At 40.5% G+C, this 21,030-nt stretch overlaps 1 protein-coding gene across 1 annotated transcript in view; it reads right to left on the bottom strand.

Annotated features, from left to right (window-relative positions):
* The window catches only part of HIBADH (3-hydroxyisobutyrate dehydrogenase), a 116,762-nt gene that overhangs the window by 91,010 nt on the left and 4,722 nt on the right, over positions 1-21,030 (bottom strand). The window contains exons 2-4 of the mRNA XM_021079217.1: positions 14,739-14,899; positions 2,677-2,786; positions 82-203 (exon numbers count right to left, since the gene is read on the bottom strand). Coding sequence (XP_020934876.1) covers positions 82-203; positions 2,677-2,786; positions 14,739-14,899 — 393 coding nt within the window. The remainder of the gene's footprint in view (positions 1-81; positions 204-2,676; positions 2,787-14,738; positions 14,900-21,030) is intronic.

Genomic DNA, 21,030 nt, shown 5'->3' with positions numbered 1-21,030 from the left:
TAACTAGATATACCTTGGGTACCACAAAACGGTTACTCTTGACTAACAGAATAGGTGTACACCTATTTTACGATCACTTACCGCCAGAAACAGGGGCATCCATGAAAACTGCTCCCATTTTCTCAACTTCTTTGGCCAACTCTTTTGAAATCATAGGATCAATAGTACTGGAATCTATTAACAATGAGCCTTTCTTCACTTTTCTAAGTAAATAAACATAAATATAGCTTTTAAAAATCTAGAGTGTTACAGTGTTAAAAATAATTTACAATTCTGAATGAGTATTCATGCAACTACCTATAGATTCTCCCAAAACCTGCCAGCTATCAAGGAGGTCTTTGGTTTAGTATTAAAAACATTAGAAGTGGTTCAAAATCTCAGATTCATTTTCAAATCAATTCTAGTTCAAAGTAAACTCAAACTTCTTCCAACAAACCAATATGATCTAATAAACTACATAGTATAAATTCTGGTTTCAGGTGAAATACAAACTCACTGTAATAATATAGGTAAGCTAAGATGTAAACAATTTAAAACACCCATTAACTTTAAAAGGGCTATTTGGTAAGATTTAAATTTTTTGTTTGTAAAGTAGCTGGGGCTCTTTAAAAAGTAATTTACTTGTCTTTAACAAGCCATATTGCAATTTTCACATATCTATTTCATTTCCGCTAGGTAGAATAAACATAAGCAACTAAAATTTAGCCATCTGCTTTAGGATGGCACATTCTTTAATAACTAACTTTTTAAAGACAAAATGAAACATCAAACAGGCAGAAGGGAATATATGGGAATGGACCTAGAAATATCAGTCTTTTTGTTCTTTATGGTAAATTTATACACAGACATTGGTAAAAGGAAGAAACAGTCTTTCCATATATCATATTTTACATCAATATTTAAATGGCATTCTTGAAGTGAAACAGTTTTGTTTGTACTCTAAGTGCAGACTATAAACCTATAGAGTTCCTTACAGTCTATAATCTATGCCTATGCTCACTGGCTTGGAAACTCTGACCTAAATTATGATTTATTAAAAAGGGTATAGCTAACCTTTAATTCAAACTTCCCAAAGTTCCTACTACAACTAAACTAACCCAGAGGGCATTTAATCATAATTACGACTGGAAAATTAGAACTGAATAAACATAAATACTTAAAGAGAAACAGAAAATTATTGCTAAAAACGATAAAAAAAAAAGAAAAAGAAATTTTTTTCTACAGGAAAAAAAAAAAAAAAAAAAAACCAGCACACAAAGTGCTTTAAATAACAATTTTAGCCAAATTAACTGATCTGGTCCAAAAGCAGTGAGTGGGTATATTCCACAAAAAAGAAACTGCATACTCTATTATAGATCACCTCAGTACATGGAGTTTCACTTTACGTAATCTAAAAAATAAAAAATAAGTTTACCAGTTATCTGTGAAAATATTAATATTAAGCAAATGGAAAATTGTCCCCAAAATTATATCTGCACAGGGCATGGGAAAGGATCCTGGCCCCAAAGGAAATAAAGAACCACCCCTGAGAGGCAAATCATAGTTCAATGTAAAGCCAAACCCTCACAAAGCACTCCCTCGACAAAACTGCCCCCTCAGCTGTTCACCAAATTCCTTAGTAAAGGATATTTTAAAATGTAGGATTTTGTCTCCACAAAGTTTTTAGCAGCTTCTCCTTGAGAGGTAAAGCAGGGCCATAACTGGAACAGACTAGGCAACGAGACAGCCAGGTCACCCGGACCACACACACTGTGGGCCTGAGGGCTCCGTCCAAAATAAGTGTCTTTCAATTTTCCCTGAAATCTAAACATTTATCTTATCAGTTTTCTGCCTAATATTCAAGAGTCTTTTGCTTCTAAGTGTGTTAGTTTTCCAAAGCAATTCAATTTCTAAAAACCTCAAATTTCATGTATTACAGCTTCATGAAATTAAAGCCTTTCTTTTAGCCCTTTATGTGTCTACAAAGCCTACCAGTTTGTTCTGGCTCTTTGCTGAAATTCAACAACAAAAAAAGTGAGGGACAGGAATCAGTAGGACCAGGAAAACTAAATTAGAAATTCAGCCACTGTCATCCCAACATAACCACAAGGGTTTGGCAATATATAGCAATTAACCAAAAGGTTCTCAAAGCCCTGGAAGCTAGGCACTGGGTAGGAAACGCTGACCTAAATTATATATTATTTAAAGAGCTACTGCTAATCTTTATTTTCAACTTCTTAAAGTTCTTACTACAGATGTACTAACCCAGAGGACATACAATAACTTTTTATTACATAATAAATTTTAAATAATGGTGTTCTTTCCAATGCTTGGTTTTATTTTTCATAGAAAGCTTTTCGTGAATTTCTATAAACCATAAGAAAATTATGCTTGTAACATTTGTACAGTCTAAAATGCAAGCTTTAAAAGTTCTCTTAAACATGTTACCAGTGAAAGTGAAAGTTTAATGTAAGAGTTAAAGGAAAGAAACAGAAGCAAAAAAAATTTATTCTCCAAAGTCACATACTTGACCCCAGTCAAAAAATAAACCCTTTACAATGAGAGAGAAAACCACACCATTCACTTTTAAGACATACAAAAACAGTACAAGAAGTCTAACATAATTGTAATTTCTTAATAGTTCTAACAAACGTGAAATTCATAAACTGGCATAACAATAAAATGAGAAATACATACTTTAGAATTCCATTTGCTCCAGAATAAGCTTCTATTGCATTGATACTGGTGGGTAACATTGTAATAATTCTGTCAGCTTTTTCAGCCACATCTGCTGGGGAAGACACTACCTTTAAAAAAAAAATTGCAAAGGCACATTATTTAAATTAAAATGTAAGGAGCCTCTAGAACACAACGCAGGATCCACTTTTTACACATGCCCATAATAGCAGCAGTGAAAAAAAAAAACTAACTCTCATTTTCAAATGACAAAAAAACCCCAAAAACTTACTGCCTAAAATAGAGAGCCCATCCCTTATACACATACAGATGCGGTTTCTGCAGAATCACATCCATTGTTTACTTTAAAAAGTGTGAAGTGAGTAGAGGAGGAAAAGGGCAAAACCCAACAGTCCTGGGAACAGCCACACTTACAGATTCCTGCAACTTGGATTCTTAAACAACATACTTTTTGGTAGATGTTCTAAGAAAAACATTCTAGTACAACAGAGGTGGTGGCCCAACTATAGGATTCACCATTACTCCACGGGCAGAAAATCCCCTAGTAAATTCCCAAGCCCCCACCACCATTATCCTCCAGCCCCTACTTTCAAGGGAATGGAAAAAAAAAAGAAGCCTTTTTCAGACAAGAAAAAGTCAGGACAAAGACATGTACATTTACTGCAGTGACTGTAAAACCATGAAGCCAGAGAGTGTGAGCTGCCAGGACTCCTGTGGAAATATGTGCAAGAAAGATATTCCAATAGGCATGAAGGTACGCTCTCAACTGCAACCCTGATTTTTGCTTTAATGATGACCAGAAAGGGAAGCTGCTCTGTTCATCTGCTGCACGGATGTGTACGTGCTGGGTGTCTGCGCCCTCAGGCACACTCCCCAACCCCTGCTCTCTCCCGTGTGTACACAGTGATACACCTGGGCAGTGGGTCAGCAAGCCAAAGAAGCCAGAAGAGACCAGGAAGAGCTCACTTCTCAACTCAAATTCTCCTTTAACGGAAAGAAAATATCAAACATCACCCAATTGTCAAAAAAAAACTCCTTTCCAAAGGCTTTTCTCTTTTTAAAAAAAGATAAAGGACTGTCAGGAGAACAATGGAAGATTTCTTCCTGGGATGATTTACAAATATGTTAGAAACGGACATATTTTCTCCTAGGAAATGTGAAGCAGCAGGTAAGCATCTTAGGAATGCAAATGCCTCTGCTTCCGGTTCACGTGGTAGAAGTAAACGGAACATTTTCTATTTGTCTTTGATGAGCAGTTGATGAAAGTGAAAGAATGAGAAGCCAAACATGGTATGTAATCTAAATATTATGAGTTAGAAGTAATTACATTTCAATTTTCCATAAGAGACTATCAGCTTCTAAATCAAGTTCTAGATGAATGCAGTTTTAACACAAAGTAATGTCATAAAACCCACTTTAAAATTTCAAACAATCAAGTATCCTAACACTTTGTGTATTAACAGCGTTAAATGATAAAACATCTTAGACTCCAAAACCAAAAAAAAAAAAAAAAAAAAAAAGTCTCTTTCAATGTTTCATTCTAAAGACAATACAGCATTTTAGAGCCCACTGTGTGGCACATTCAACATGGATATTTTGATATGTAATGGGAATCTGCCATTAATAATTCCAGAAAAATTTTTTTTCCATCAAATTACAAAGGAATACTTAGATGAAAACCTTTCCTACACACAAATAAATACTGAGATTCAACAGGAAGCAACTATCTTCTGGCAAACAATTCAAGTTTACTCAAGAAAAGCACAGCCTAGTAAGATGAGAAGATAAGAAAACAAGTTGTCGGATTTATAATTCTCTATTCTTGGCCTGTGTCAAGAATATCAGCTACATAACGAGCCCCACGTGCACATCCTACTTAAGTAATAAATACATGCAAAAGGGTGGCATACCTTTCAGCAGCCTTTCCTTCCATCGCAGCTCCATCTTTCAGGGACTGCAGTAAGCCCTGAGGTCTAAGAGTCAACTTCGACTTTCTCTTAGGAATTGAGAGAATCTCTTCCACTGAAGGAAATTCAATTCCATCTAGATAACTTTGAGAGGTACCCTCAGGGGCACCAACAATTAGCTCACAGATCTAGGAATACTTCACACCTCCCAGCTTCTAGTGCCCAGGAACTGGCAGTGCCAATTCATGCAACTGCCAAGTACATCGGGTGGCCAATCAGCCCCCTGCATCCCCAGCATCTGCTTCAAGGGATGCTTGGGTTGCCAGAGTACTGCTAACCCCTCAATTGCACAGCAAAGTGGTGTCAAAGCTCACAGGCCCGGAAAAAACACACAATGATAGTGATAGCTCGAATGTCACCACTGTTCTGGCCACAACTGCTGCATATCTAATGACTATATACATTTGGTACATTATAATCAGTTTCTAATGTGCACTACAGAAGACACTGTACTGCACTGTCAGATAGACAGGCATGTATCGTTATTCAAATCATCTTGCCTTCCATGCGATGACTTCAAGATGCTGAAATAATTGACGAACAAAATTTGGCCACGACTCAAAAACTGGAAGGAAAAAAACAAACCTTGTTGCCAGTCTGACACTAACCACAAAAGCCTTTAGGAGCCAAACTAATTAGAGACCCTTCAATTGAATTTGCTAATTGAATGGATAAGCAACGATTGCATGGATCAGCGAAAGATACACTAATCTGGGAGGCCAGAGACCCAGGGTTAGATATTGCCCAGCCACTGAGTCATGTGTGCTTTGGCGAAAATCACTTAATTTCTGTGGCTTCAGTTTCTAAATCTACAAAAGAAGAACAACTTGTGTTATGTTTAAGGGTTTCTATCTCCAAAACAGGAAGATTGGGCAAAGAAATTTTTCATATTTAGTAATCTTAAGTTCTAGTAAAGTATTACTTTTGAAAAAGGGGCTGATAGGTAGTTCCCGCTATGGCTTAGCAGAAACAAATCTGACTAGCATCCATGAGGATGCAGGTTCAATCCCTGGCCTTGCTCAGTGGGTAAGGATTCAGCATTGCTGTGAGCTGTGGTGTAGGTGACAGTCTCAGCTTGGATCCTGTGTTGCTGTGGCTGTGGTGTAGGCCAGCAGCTACAGCTCTGATTCTGATTCGATCCCTAGCCTGGGAACCTCCATATACTGCAGGAGCGGCCATAAAAAGACCAAAAAACAAAAAAAAAAAAAACTGAAAAAGGGCTGTTGGGACAGAAAGCATGTGCAATGACTCAGTACAGCATGAGCAGGACACTTCCACACCTACAGGTAGCCACAGGCCTGGCTGACTCCAGACCCTGGTTCTGCTCGGTCATGGCCATTCCAGAAAGACTTCTTGCTAATTCCAACTGCCTCCTTCTACACTACTACGAAGTAAAATGACTCGACTTGGGAGTTCCCGTCGTGGCTCAAAAATAATGAACCCTGGAGTTCCCGCTGTGGCAAGGTGGTTAATGAATCCGACTAGGAACCCTGAGGTTTTGGGTTCAATCCCTGCCCTTGCTCAGTGGGTTAGGGATCTGGCATTGCTGTGAGCTATGGTTAAGGATCCAGCATTGCTGTGGCTCTGGTGTAGGTCGGTGGCTACAGCTCCGATTAGACCCCTAGCCTGGGAACCTCCATGTGCCTCGGGAGCGGCCCTAGAAAAGGCAAAAAGACAAAAAAAAAAAAAAAAAAAAAAAAAAAAGAACCCTACTAGTATCTATTAAGACACGGGTTCACTCCCTGGCTTCACTCAGTGGGTTAAGGATCCCATGTTGCTGTAGCTGTGATGTAGGCTAGCAGCTACAGCTCTGATTTGACCCCTAACCTGGAAACTTCCATATGCTGCGGTTGTGGCCCTAAAAAGAAAAAAAAAATAACTCTACTTTTCCACCATATCTATTTTGACCAAAGGAGACTGGCTCTCTTCATGATACTACAGTCTAAGAATTTCTGCAGGAGTTCCCATTGTGGCTCAGCAATAACAATCCCAACCAGCACCCATGAGGATGCTAGTTCAATCCCTGGTCCCGCTCAGTGGGTTAAGAATCTGATGTTGCCATGAGATGCAGTGTAGGTTGCAGACAAGGCTTGAATCTGGCGTTGATGTGGCTGTGGCTTAGGCTGGCAGCTGCAGCTCCGATTCAATCCCTAGCCTGGGAATTTCCACATGCCTCGGGTACGGCCGTAAAAAAGAAAAGAATGTTTGCAACCAATTTCTCTGGACTTGGGTTCATCTGTACGCTAGTAAGCATCAATGGTAGATGTACAACACAAAGAGTAGAAGACGGGACAGTTAAAGACAAACTCTGTTTGGCTGGGTCGGGAGAGAGAGGAACAAGGGGGGCACGGGGGCCCAGAGTAACCTGAGCAAAGTGAAGGAATTTCACCTCCGTTTTACACATCCATTGGAATCCTTAACCCACTGAACAAGGCCAGGGATCAAACCCAATCCTCACGGATCCTACTCAGGTTTGTTATAGCTGAGCCCCCACAGGAACTCCAGCACTGCTTCTAAGTCAATCAAATGGATTAGAGAAACTTGCAAAGAAACAAAATGAACATGATCTTGATTAAATGTCCCACTGAGTGTATAGTAATCTTTTCAAATAGAAAAGCATACAGTTATTGCACTATGCTTGAACAACTAACGGAAACCCTGAAACATTTTTGCCTACATCTTGAAACATTTTGTCAACAAAGATGAAGCCCACTCAGCAAGAGGCTTTTAAAGTTCTCATTTAACAAGACCTGAGCCGATGCCAGATTAGATCCCAAGAGCATTACTTAACGAAACATGTTCAGCCTTAAAACACAGGAACAAGGAGATGGTTTCCAAGTTTTTAAAGAGAAACAAAAGACAATCTTATTAAGCCCAGTTCAACCAGAAAACTCACATAGAAATGGTGCATAAGTTCCAATACTTTTGGCACCAATTGGAGGCATCTCCAAGGAAATTCCTAGACAATGAAAATAAAAATGAAGCACAAGCCACAAGCCCTTAACCCTAACACCTAAAAAGAAAAAAGTGGTATCTTGCTTAAAATAAAAGTAGGACAAAAATTTCCCTTCCTGGCTCAGTGGTTAATGAACCCGACTAGGACCCATGAGGATGTGAGTTCGATCCCTGGCCTTGCTCAGTGGGTTAAGGATCTGGCATTGCTGCAGTGTAGGTTGCAGATTCCTCTAGGATCCTGCATTGCTGTGGCTGTGGTGCAGGCCAGGAGCTGTAGCTTTGATTCAACCCCTAGCCTGGGAACTTCCATATGCCATGGGTGCAGCGCTAAAACGGAAAAAAAAACAAAACAAAAACAGAAGGGGATGTGCAGAATATATTCTTAAGCAGGGATGCAGTCAAATCACTATCTTTTGTTTTTGTCTTCTGAGGGTCACACCGCAGCATATGGAGGTTCCCAGGCTAGGGGTCGAATAGGAGCTGTAGTCGCCGGCCTACACCACAGCTCACAACAATGCCGGAGCCTTAACTCATTGAGAGTCCAGGGATCCAACCTGCGTCCTCATGGATACTAGTCAGATTTGTTTCTGCTGAGCCACAATGGGAACACCTATCTCCTAATTTCGTTTTAATTTTTATCATCATTCTTTTATTTTAAAATACATCTACAATTCTCTTCCAAACAACTCTGGACTCAGTGACTCAGCCAAGGCAGTAGTGCATTTCTATGTGCAGTGTTGGAGAATGAAGATTTGGGAGAAATATAGTATAGATACCAAAGAAACAACCATTACAGTATTAATAGCACTTTCCATGTGCCAGGTTCTCTAGGACTAAAAGGAAGGTACTATTACTATTCCCATTTTATTGGATGAGAAAATTTAAGTAGAAAGAAGTTAAATAATCTATCTAAAGTCACACAACCAGCACATGAGAGCTGATATTTGAGCCCAAGAAATCTGGATCCTGGGTTTATGCTTTTATCTTATTTATTTAATTTTTCTTTTGCTTTTTAAGGCCACACCCACAGCATGTGGAAGTTCCCAGGCAAGGGGTCTAATCAGAGCTACAGCTGCTGGCCGACACCACAGCCACAGCAATGCGGGATCCAAGTGAAGAGCAATGCCAGATCCTTAACCAGCGGGGCCAGGGATCAAACCTGCATCCTCATGGATACTAGTCCGATTCATTTCCGCTGAGCCACAATGGGAACTCCCCCCGACCCCCCACGCGCCTTTTTTTTTTTTTTTTTTTTTTGGCTTATGCTTTTAAACCACTGCATTCGCAATTTATTGATTCATGATTTTTAAATATCCAAAGGCCTGATAATTATCATGGGTTACATTCTTAGAAAAGATGCTAAAATTTTAAATGATGCACTGTAGGTTAAGTTTGAGTTTCCAATAGAAATAAAGATATAATAAAAGGATGCTGAAAGAGGAAGCTATAAATTTTTATGGAAATGACCACAAATAATATGTTAAACCCATTATAAATATCCAAATAGAACTGGTTAACATCTCAAGGCATAAATAAGTTCATTAAATACAATCAGGCACATGAAACATTTTAACCTGTCATTTATTTCCTTCATAACCTGTGTAGTCTTTTTTTTTTTTTTTTTAAACTACTAGAAACAGCTGGAAGAAAAACCTCCAGGGTGATAACATCCTAAAGCACTTCTTCACCTGGAACTGCAGGTGGCTACCTTGCACCTTGAGGGAGGAAGGAGCCGACCTGAGGACAGCAGAGCCAAGCAGCATTCAGAAAGGAATGTGGTCACACGTGGGCCCTTGTCAGCCGTGCCTGGGTTCAGACCGCTCCCTAACTCTTCAATTACATGAACTAATAAAGCCCTAGTTCTTCTTAAAAAAAAAAAGAAAGAAAGAAAAACCACTTCTTCAAGGAGATGTCCAGAGATGTTTAGCATCAGCTGACTGCTTTTTGATCCAGATATGTCTAGTTTAGTACTTTCTCTCCCTGCAAATTTCCCACTGAAAGCACAGCTGACATTAGAGATGAACTAGCCACGGAAACCTCCTACACTGTTGGTGGGGATATAAACTATACAACCATTATGGAAAAAGGTAAGGAGGTTCCTCCCAAAACTAAAAACAGAACCTCCATATGATCCAGCAATTCCACTCCTAGGCATCTACCTGGAGAAAATCATAATCAAAAAGATCCACGCACCCCTATGTTCACTGCGGCACTATTTACAACAGCCAAGACATGGGGGCAACCTAAATGCCCTCCAACAGAGGAATGGATAAAGAAGACGTGGTACATATCTACAACAGAACATTACTTGGCCGTAAAAAAGGAATGAAGTGATGCTTCTGCAGCAACATGTTTGGACCTAGAGTAAGTCAGACAGAGACAAATGTCATATTATCACTTACATGTGGAATCTTTAAAAAGGATACAAATGAACTTATTTGCAGAACAGAAACAGACTCACAGACTTTGAAAACAAACTTATGGTTACCAAAGGGAACAGGTGGGGGGGACAGATGGATTGGGGGTTTGGGATTGGATATGCACACTGTGGTATATGGAATGACTGGCCAGTGGGGACCAGTTACACAAAACAGAGAACTCTACCTAATACTATGTGATAATCTTCATGGGAAAAGAATCTGAAAAAAATGGATGTGTATCTACATAACTGAATCACTTTTTTATACGGCAGAAATTATCACAACTTTTAAAAAGTTTCAATAAAACTTTAAAAATAAAGTTAAGTGGGAAAAAAAGAATTCAACCAGCTACGTTTTCTGAAAACTTTGGGGGAAAAATTCTGAAAAAAATTTTTCTTTGGCTGCCATTTCATCAGCTTAAGGTTACTTGAAATAGTAATCTTAGCGAAAGGGACACCTGTCCTTAGTAAGTGTCCACTCAAATGTACTGTGAATTCCTAAACTCTTATTAATCTATTCACTGAAGTACTGTCCACAATGGCAAGAAGTTTCAAGGTTTTCACCTACATTTTTTCCATCTCATCCCAAGACTTGCCTTTGCCTTTAAGCAGTAGAATGAAACACATGTTTTCCTTTATCAAACATTTTAAAACTAAATATAGTTATGAAGTAATAAAACTGACATTTTAATATATCAGAACTCATGCATCCAAGTTCGCATTACTTTTTAAAGCAGGGCTCTTAGGAAATCACACGTGTTCAAACGACACCGCCACTGTTGAAAATGGTTTTTAAGCTGCCAGCATAAATCATTTATCAACAAATGTTTTCATTTTATGATGACAGAATATGTCCCTCCGGCCCAGAGCTTTTTTTAGCCTTTACTCTGCTCCCTTCCTTCATCTCAATTTCACATTCTCCGGCCCTCCACTGCTGTTACAATCAATGCTCAGAGGACCTTTCGGGAACCAGAGATGTGAGAGACGTGGGAAAAGAGGGTTCTGCCTTCCAGGCTTGCCGCCTCAGTGTGAACCACCCACAGAACTTTTCCCACCAGAGCTGCAGGCCTGAGCGAAGTTAAGTCTTCACTCTTCACTCAGCTTCAGGGGTGGCTACGCGGAACCCGCCCTCCTGCCTTCCTCACATCCACTCACACATCTCAAGAAAGAAAATCTAGGGAGCTCCCGTTGTGGCTCAGCGGGTTACGAACCCTACTAGGATCCATGAGGACGTGGGTTCGACCCCTGACCTTGCTCAGTAGGTTGAGGATCCAGCATTGCCGAGAGCTGCGGTGTGGGTCGGTGACTCGGCTCAGATCCCGCACTGCTGTGGCTGTGGTGTAGACTAGCAGCTGCAGCTCAAATTCAACCCCTAGCCTGGGAACTTCCATATGCCACAAGAGCGGCCCTTAAAAAAAAAAAAAAAGAAAAGAAAGAAAGAAAGAAAAAGAAAGGTAATCTAATGACTGAGTCTGTGTCCTAGAACCTTCTGCTTTCTATTCAGGAACCCAAGAGACCTAGTCTCCGTGACTTTCATTCGAGAATACAGCATTTCTGTTTGTAGGTGAGCAAAGATTACATACAATATTTATGCATTTCTCTAGCAGAGATGAAATGACTCCTAAGTTACTCTTTCCCCCTCAAAAACTGCTTCAGCACTTTACTATTGTCAAAAGACAATCATGACAGAAACTCCCTTATAATGTCATTTAGTCTCGCCACTTGAGACACTGCCATGTCCAACTCAACCTGTTTTATTCTCCACGGCACTAGATGCACTGTTAGACATATGGAAGGTACTCAACCTGCATCTGTTGACCTAGAGTAGAAATCTCTAGAAACCTGGAGAGTGAGGCTTCCACTTTTGAAGAAAATTGCTTTGTCCACATTCTTCATCTGAATAAATCCTCTTCTTCTTACGCTATCCATCTAAATGTCACCTTCAGGGAAAGTTCCTCACTGCCCTCTCACCCAATGTAATGCATTCTATTGGAAACGGGTGAGGTACTACTTTTTCTTTTGACTTATCACAATTTAGAATCACATATTTGTGTGATTGGATAATCTAACACCTCCTGTAGGTCCCCAAAGGCAGAGACTGTGACTATTCTGTTCTGGCCTGTATTCCCAGAACCTGGCAGGCACATGGAAAGTACTCAAGCAACCTCAGAGGTTCCCATTGTGGTGCAGAGGAAATGAATCTGACCAGTGTCCACAAGGATACGGGTTTGATCTCCAGCCTCACTCAGTGGGTTAAGGATCCGGCGTTGCCGTGAGCTGTGGTGTAGTTCACAGACGTGGCTCAGATCTGGCGTGGCTGTGGCTGTGGCTGTGGTGTAGGCCAACAGCTGCAGCTCTGATTCAACCCCTTGCCTGGGAACGTCCATATGCCACAGGTGCGGCCCTAAAGAAGCCAAAAAAAGAAACATCAGTCAAATTAGTAAATTAATCAGAGTCCTAACCCCCGTTTTGCTAAGAGTTTCTAAGGCATAGTGATTAAAGCAATAAAAGGTAACTTTCCTTCACAAAGAAGTAAGAGACGCTGACACTGTCATTTAAAAGGACAGCATCAGAAAAGGAATAACTGCTCTGCGACAGAAGACTTACAGGAACTTAGAGCTGACGCTTACAAATGGTACTTACTGAGCCAAACACGATTTTAAATTCTTTACATATATGAATCCATTTAATCCTCATAACAACTCTCTGAGAATATTTATGATTTTTATTTCACACATGACGAAACCGAGATACATAGACATTGTATAACTCGCCTGAGGTTACGGATACTAAGTGGTAAAGGCAGGTTCCAAGCCCATTTAGTAGATTTCCAGTACTCATAATGTGAGCTTTCTGTGGCTGCCACAACAAATTACCACAAGCATGATGGCTTAAAACAAGAGAAATTGGAGTTCCCGTCGTGGCGCAGTGGTTAACGAATCCGACTAGGAACCATGAGGTCGCGGGTTCGGTCCCTGCCCTTGCTCAGTGGGTTAATGATCCGGCGTTGCCGTGAGCTGTGGTGTAGGTTGCAGACGCGGCTCGGATCCAGCCATTGCTGTGGCTTTGGTGTAGGCTGGTGGCTACAGCTCCGATTCAACCCCTAACCTGGGAACCTCCATATGCCGCGGAAGCGGCCCAAGAGATAGCAACAACAACAACAACAAAAGACAAAAAAGACAAAAAAAAAAAAAAAAACAAGAGAAATTTTCTCATAGCTCTGGAGACCAGAAGTATGAAAGTGTGGGCAGCACCAGGCTCTCTCCGAAGACAGATCCTTCTTTGCCTCTGGAGCTCCTGGTAGCTCATGTGCCTTGGCTGGCCTTCCCCCCAAGTCCCTCTGTAAGGACCCTCATCACTGCCTTTAGCGCCACCCTAAATCCAGGACGATCTCATCTCAAAAGCTTAAACCTAATTACATCTACAAAGACCCTGTTTCCAAGTAAGATCACATTCACAGGCAATGGTGGTTAGAACTTGAACATATCTTTTTTAAAAAACAGCTTTAGGGAGGTACAATTCACATACCATATAATTTGCCCACTTAAAGTATGTAATTTGATGGGCTTTAGTATATTCACAGATATATGCAACCATCACACTCAAAATTAAAAAAAGCCCCATATCTATGAGTTATCACTCCCTATGCCTGACCTCTCCTTCCCCTGCTCCCCACCCCACCTGCCCACCCCCACGGCCAAGAGCACTAAGCAAGCACAAGACCACTTTCTGTCTCCATAGAGTTCTCTCTATTCTGGACTTTCATGTGTCAGTGATTCATTACTTTTTATAGCTGAATAGTATCTCATTGTATGGCTATACCACATTTTCCTTACCCCTGATGGGACATTTAGGTTTTTTCCATCTTTTGGCTATAATGAATAATATAATATATATTATATATATACAAGATTCTGTGGTGGGCATGTGTTTTCATTTCTCTTTCATACATACATAGGAATAGAATTACACTCTCATCGGCAGTGTGCGATAGTTCAATTTCTCCACACTTGTTATCTGACTGTGATTCTAGCCAATCTGGTAGGTGTGGGAATGTTACTGTGGTTTTGACTGCATTTCTCTGATGCCTAATGATGCTGACATTTTTTCATGTATTTATTGGCCATTTGTATACCTTCTTTGCAGAAACGTCTAAACCTGCTCTTTACATACGCATTGTATTTCTCAGTATTTACTTCAAGTTTATTATGCAGAAGTTGACTATTTATTCTCTAACCTTTTTCCATATTTCTCAGGAATTTTCTTAGTGTTTGCCCAGTTCTGGGATTATAGTCAGCCCTCAGTTATCACTCTACAATGTGTAGAAGAACCTCCTTCACATCTTGGAAAAAAAACAAAACTCTAGGAAGTTTCCTCATTGCACAGCAGGTTAAGGATCTATTGTTGTCACTGCAGCATCTTGGGTTGCTGCCATGGCACGGGTTTGATCCCTGGCCCTGGAACTTCCACATACCAAGGGCATGACCAAAAAAGGGGAAAAAAAAAGCCTCTCAGTTCAGTTACTAGTACACAGTCTTCTGTGTGTGTAGCATATTTCACATAACACATACATATGTAATAGTACCTATAAAGAAATAAAATTAACAATGGGTTAACTTTATAAATCCATTGTGTAAACTTCTAAGCAGCTGTTACTTATTTGAATGTATATTCATTTTTAAACATCAAAATCTAGAAAACATTTTCAGAAAAGGTCTTACCTGTTCACCCGCATCTAGAAACTCTTTGCATGCATCAGGGAACACATCATAAATAATGAGTGGATAGCCATGTTTCATGAGATTTTTTGCCATTGGATTCCCCATGTTGCCTACACCAATGAATCCAACTGGAGTCTTAGAAGCCATTGACCTAGAACACACTAATTTCAATACATTATTGTCAACAGAAGTAGATACCAACTTTTACTGTAAATATTCACTCAATTGCAATAAGTCAATTTATTTTGATATTTTCTATTAAAGGCTAGGTTGTTTTTTTTGGGGGGGGGTCTTTTTAGGGCAGTGCCTGCGGCATATGGAGGTTCCTAGTTTAGGGGTCGAATCAGAGCTGTAGCCGTTGGCCTATGCCACAGCCACATCAACTCAGGATCCGAACCGAGTCTGCAACCTACACCACAGTTCACTGCAACACCAGATCCTTAAACCGCTGATCGAGGCCAAGGATTGAACCCATAACCTCATGATTACTAGTCGGATTCTTTAATCACTGAGCCATGACGGGAACTCCTTAAAGGTTAGTTTTAAACCAAATATCCTTTATTTCTTTTTTATTTTTTCTATTTTTATGGCCACACCTGCAGCATATGGAAGTTCCCAGGGCAGGGGTCAAATTGACTGCAGCTGCAGCCTATGCCATGGCCACAGCAATGCCAGATCCTTAACCCACTGAGTGAGGCCAGGGATCAAACCCACATCCTCAGAGAGACAATGTCAGGTCCTTGATCCACTGAGCCACAATGGGAACTCCCTAAACTAATAATCATTTAGAGCTGTCAACACTGTTAAGTGAAGTATCCTAGATTCATTCCTCTTACCCATATTATCTTCTTTAATAGTATATATAAAGAACTGAAAGTATTTAGGAGCTCCCACTGTGGGGCAGTGGGTTACAAATCTGACTGCAGTGGCTCTGGTTACTGCAGAAGTACAGGTTCAGGAGTTTCTGTCATGGCGCAGTGGTTAACGAATCTGACTAGGAACCATGAGGTTGAGGGTTCGGTCCCTGCCCTTGCTCAGTGGGTTAAGGATCCGGCGTTACCGTGAGCTGTGGTGTAGGTTGCAGACGCGGCTCGGATCCCGCGTTGCTGTGGCTCTGGCGTAGGCCGGTGGCTACAGCTCCGATTCAACCCCTAGCCTGGGTACCTCCATATGCCTCGGGAGTGGCCCAAAGAAATAGCAAACACACACACACACACACACACACACACACACAAAAGAAGAAGTACAGGTTCAACCCCTGGCCTGGCCTAGTGGGTCAAAGGATCCAGTGCTGCCACACCTGCAGTGTAGGTAGCAACTATGGATAGGAATCAATCCCTGGCCTAGGAATTTCTATTCGCTGTGGGTGTGGCCATTAAACAAACATAAAAACAAATATTTTTTTTTTTAAATGAAAGTATTCAAGAAAACCTGTACCTTGAACAAGGTCCAAAAATGGAAATACTTTTTACCTTTCCACTTCCACATTTATAGAAACCACCCCTCCAAACGGTACAAAACACAATAAAATGTTAAAACCAGAAGAACATATTTCACCAAAGTCACCAGTTTATAAACGGGGTTCTAGGAGAGAGCAGAGGGGTATTTCCATGGCAAGGTTAACTCTAAGGACCGTGGGCTAACAACTCCATGCACTTTCAGAGGAGAGGCATCTCCATTTACAGAAAAAGAAAACTGTTCTCACAAAGCTATATGTAGGTTTTTGTTTGACTTGCCTGTCTTCCTTTTCACAAGAGGCTTTTTGAAATCACAGCAGAGAGGCTTCAAATTACCATCAAAATAACAATAGACACTATTTCTCAATTTCTAGACTTGGAATTCCACTCGACGAGTATTTACTGCATGAAGTACGACAACAGAGCTCAGAGACATACACAAGCAAAACATGGGCCTTGCCCTTCAAAAGCTCATTGTTTCGTGAGAGAAGAAAGAAGAAATAACTCCACTTGTCTTTTCCCCTATCATTTTCCAGATTTATTTTTCCTTTTTCTTTCAAGGAATCCAGTTTTAAAACTATGTAGTGCACCAACTAATCAGTCTCCCTCTTAAGTTTCAGATCCTCTCAATTGATGGATCATTGCTCTTTCTTCAACTTAATCTAAACGTAATGAGATTTCCTAAAAGCAAATTATTTGAAGACATAATGCTTAAGAAATAGAGTTCTTGTGTTAGAAGCACATTGAATTCCTCTGAAGTCCAAAACTGTCTAACATTTCCATTAAAGATGAGTGTGACTCCTGTGTGGCATTACACACGGCAGGAGTCCTGAGCCTGAAACTTCTGGTACCCGAGGGGTTTAATGATGGAGAAATGACACCTGACTTTCTATTTTGCTATTAAACAGAATGAGCAGTGTACTTTGTAAGAGAACGCTAACACTAATAACTAGTGTGCCTGACTACTGTGTTAGGCTTGGAAAGGGATAAGTTAACTAAAAACATAAGAAACTAGGAAGACTGTTACTTAAATGCAGTTAACTTTAACAGGTAACTCACTCTAAGTTAAACACTTAACATGTACAGCAAGGGAGAACCATAATTCATTCACACATTCAACAAATGTGAAGCAACTCTCACGTATACCTTGCCAGATGCCATCAAAGACACAAATGATACACAGTCCTTGCTTTCAACCAGCTTAAAACACAAGAGGGAAACTGCACACAAACACTAATACACGAGAGTAAAGGACAAGGTACCAAAAACGATGCTGATGCAAAAGGAGAACTCATCTGGTTTGGAAATTTGAAAATGAGAGCATTAGACCTGGGTATTCTGGGATGGGTAAGATTTCAAATGGAAGGAGACAAGGAACAAAGGGAACGCCATGTGAAAAAGAAATGAGTATATATATACACACACACATATATATATATATATACACACATGTATGTATGTATGTATGTATATGTATATGTATATGTGAGGAAATAGGAGAGCCAAGAAAAAATGAGTAACAGTACAAGTTAAAATTTGTGGGAATTTTACTATATGCCAGACAATGTACTAAACGCTTTATAAATAGCACTGTCATCATATCCTATCATTAAGCCTATCTTCCAGCCAAGATCCCGGGCACTTGCTTTAAATAAAAATGCCCAAGACTTTACAAAGTTGTAACGCCAAACCTCAGAGCCAGCCAATCTGACTCCAGGTTCTTCACTTTTAACTGCCCTCCACTCTGCCAACGGGCTGCACAAAGAAACAAAACAGCAAGATTAAGACTGAAAGAAAAAAATGCTACCATAACATGGGAGGCTGGGAAGCATGTCAATAAACACTTGGACTGTATTTTACAAGCAGGAGGTAGTACTACACTGTTCATGCCCCCCCCCCAAATCCCTACGTTGAAACATAATTCCCAATGTGAGGGCATCTGGAGGTGGGGCCTTCGGGCAGTGACTATATCAGGAGAGCAAAGCAAGATGGGAATTAGTGCCTTTATAAAAGAGGCCCCAGAGAGCTAGCTCCTCCGCTTCCACCACGTGAAGATACATCTTTGGAACAAGAAGGGACCCTCACCTGATACTAAACTAGATACGCCTTGATCTTGGACTCCCCCGCCTCCAGAACTGTGAGAAATAGGATTTTGTTGTTTATAAGTCACCCACTCTACAGTATTTTGTTACCGCAGCCCAGACTAAGACAGTTAGTTACTGAAAGGCTTGGGCAAGAGAAATGACAAGATGAGGCCCCTCCGAGTTTCAGGAACAGAAATGAGGCACAGTGTACAACAGATGAACTAAAAGAAGACCCTGGAGGCAAAGAGACCGATTCAAAAGTAACAGTACGGAGTTCCCATTGTGGCTCAGCAGGTTAAGAACCCAACATAGTGTCTGTAAGGATGTGGGTTCGATCTCTGGCCTTGCTCAGTGGGTTGACGATCCCATGTTGCCACACGCTGCGGTGTCAGTCACAGATGCAGCTCGGACTCGGTGTTGCTGTGGCTGTGGTGTAGGATGGCAGCCGCAGTTCTAATTCGACCCCTAGCCTGGGAACTTCCATATGCTGCAGGTGTGGCCCTAAAAAGAAAAAAAAAGTGACAGTAAGCTAGGTTTGTCTAATCCACTCAAGCCGCTATAACAAACCTACCATAGAGTGGGTGACTTAAACAGCAGGCATCTATTTCTTACAGTTTCGGAGGCTGGGCAACCCAAGATCAAATAGGCAACAGATCCAGCGTCTGGTGAGAGCCCCCTGGCCGGCTGGCAGATGATGCTCTTCTTGGACACTCACATGGCGGACGGCAGAGGTCAAGCTCTCCTGCCTCCTTTTAGAAGGACACAGACCTCACTCATGAGGGCTCCAGCCTTACCAACTAACTACTCCCCAGAGGTACCGTCTCCTCATACCATCACAGTGGGGACCAGGATTTCGACACATGAATTTTGTAGAGCTACAAACACTCAGTCCACAGTAAGGTCAGTTAATAAAGGGTGGTGGCCGTGGAAAAGACAGATATGAAAAATATTTCAAACACAGTAGTAAAGGAACACAGCAATAGATTATAAGCATATGAATTATATACATAATTACAGAAGAAAAGGATAATGACCTTAAAACAAAGCAACAGGAACAATCCAAAACAAAACACAGAGGGAGAAAGAAGAATTTAAAAAATAAAAAGGGAGTTCCCATCGTGGCGCAGTGGTTAACGAATCCAACTAGGAACCATGAGGTTGCGGGTTTGATCCCTGGCCTTGCTCAGTGGGTTAAGGATCCAGTGTTGCCGTGAGCTGTGGTGTAGGTCTCAGATGAGGCTCAGATCCCGTGTTGCTGTGCCTCTGGCATAGGCTGGCGGCTACAGCTCCGATTAGACCCCTAGCCTGGGAACCTCCATATGCTGCAGGAGCGGCCCAAGAAATAGCAAAAAAGACAAAAAAAAAAAAAAAAAAAAAAAGAATTAAACAAGTTTTTTTTTAAAAAAAAAAAAAGGATGACACCAGGGAAGTGCCGACTATCTTAGGTAATGGTAGTTTGGCTCTGAAGGTGATATGTGCTGACTCATTTAACAGTGAAAGTGTCATGATGTCTCCATTTTACCTTCAAATGATGTAGGTGGGATGTGAACACATTTGGAAAGAAATAAAGCAAATATGACAAAATGTTAACATTTGTTGACATGAAGCAAAAGTACGTAGATGTTCATAGAATTATTCTTTCAAACTGAAATTTTTCACAATAAAACTCAGCACCTCTATATAGAAAAAATACCACGAATTGAGAAAATACAAACAACTAGGACACTTGCAAAACATAAAAAGGGCTAATTCATATGCACATAACTTTATTCTTTTAACTTTAAAATATGGAGGAAAAATGTAATAATCCATTGTTTTAAAGTACACCAAAATCACAAAGTGACAGTTAACAGAAAATACTTTTTCTAACTTTGAAAAAATGTTCAACTTCTGTCATAACTAGAGTAATGCAAAAAAAAAAAAAAAAAAAAAAAAAAAGTAATACTATTTTCACCTATCAGTTGGAAAAACATGTTTCTCTGATAAAACTCACAACTGGGAGTTCCCATCATGGTGCAGTGGTTAACGAATCTGACTAGGAACCATGAGGTTTTGGTTCGGTCCCTGCCCTTGCTCAGTGGGTTAAGGATCCGGCGTTGCCGTGAGCTGTGGTATAGGTTGCAGACTCGGCTCAGATCCCGCATTGCTGTGGCTCTGGAGTAGGCCGGCGGCTACAGCTCCGATTCGACCCCTAGCCTGGGAACCTCCATATGCCGAGGGAGCGGCCCAAAGAAATAGCAAAAAGACAAAAAAAAAACCAAAACAAAACTCACAACCGGCGAGGAATGACTGCAAAACATACTCTCAGAGACACAGTGCAGAATTACATACTATGTAGACTTTTTGGATGGCAACTGGAAAAGATCTACATTTGAATTTTATTATAAAATTTAAAACTTGTGTACTCTTGACCCTATCATTCCATTTCTGGGAATTTATATTATACGTGAGGGGTCAATATGCTTTTTCTTAAAAGGGTGAGGTGGTAAATAATTTCAGCTTTGGGCCATGAGGCCTCTGTCACAGCTATTCAACTCATCTACTCTAGTTTTAAAACAGCCATACACAAGATAAAAACAAATAGCTGTGCTTGTGTTCCAATACAAATTTTTTTACAAAAACAGAGGCCCAGTTATTAAGCCACAACTTGCCAACCCATTCTACATATAATCTCTGAACAACACAAAAATATAATTATAGCACTGTTTCTAATAACAGAAAAATTGTAAATAAATAAATACACATTAACAG

This window comes from Sus scrofa, chromosome 18, assembly GCF_000003025.6.
Source record: "Sus scrofa isolate TJ Tabasco breed Duroc chromosome 18, Sscrofa11.1, whole genome shotgun sequence".
Taxonomy (NCBI): Eukaryota; Metazoa; Chordata; class Mammalia; order Artiodactyla; family Suidae; genus Sus; species Sus scrofa.
This window is presented reverse-complemented; position numbering and strand designations above follow the sequence as displayed.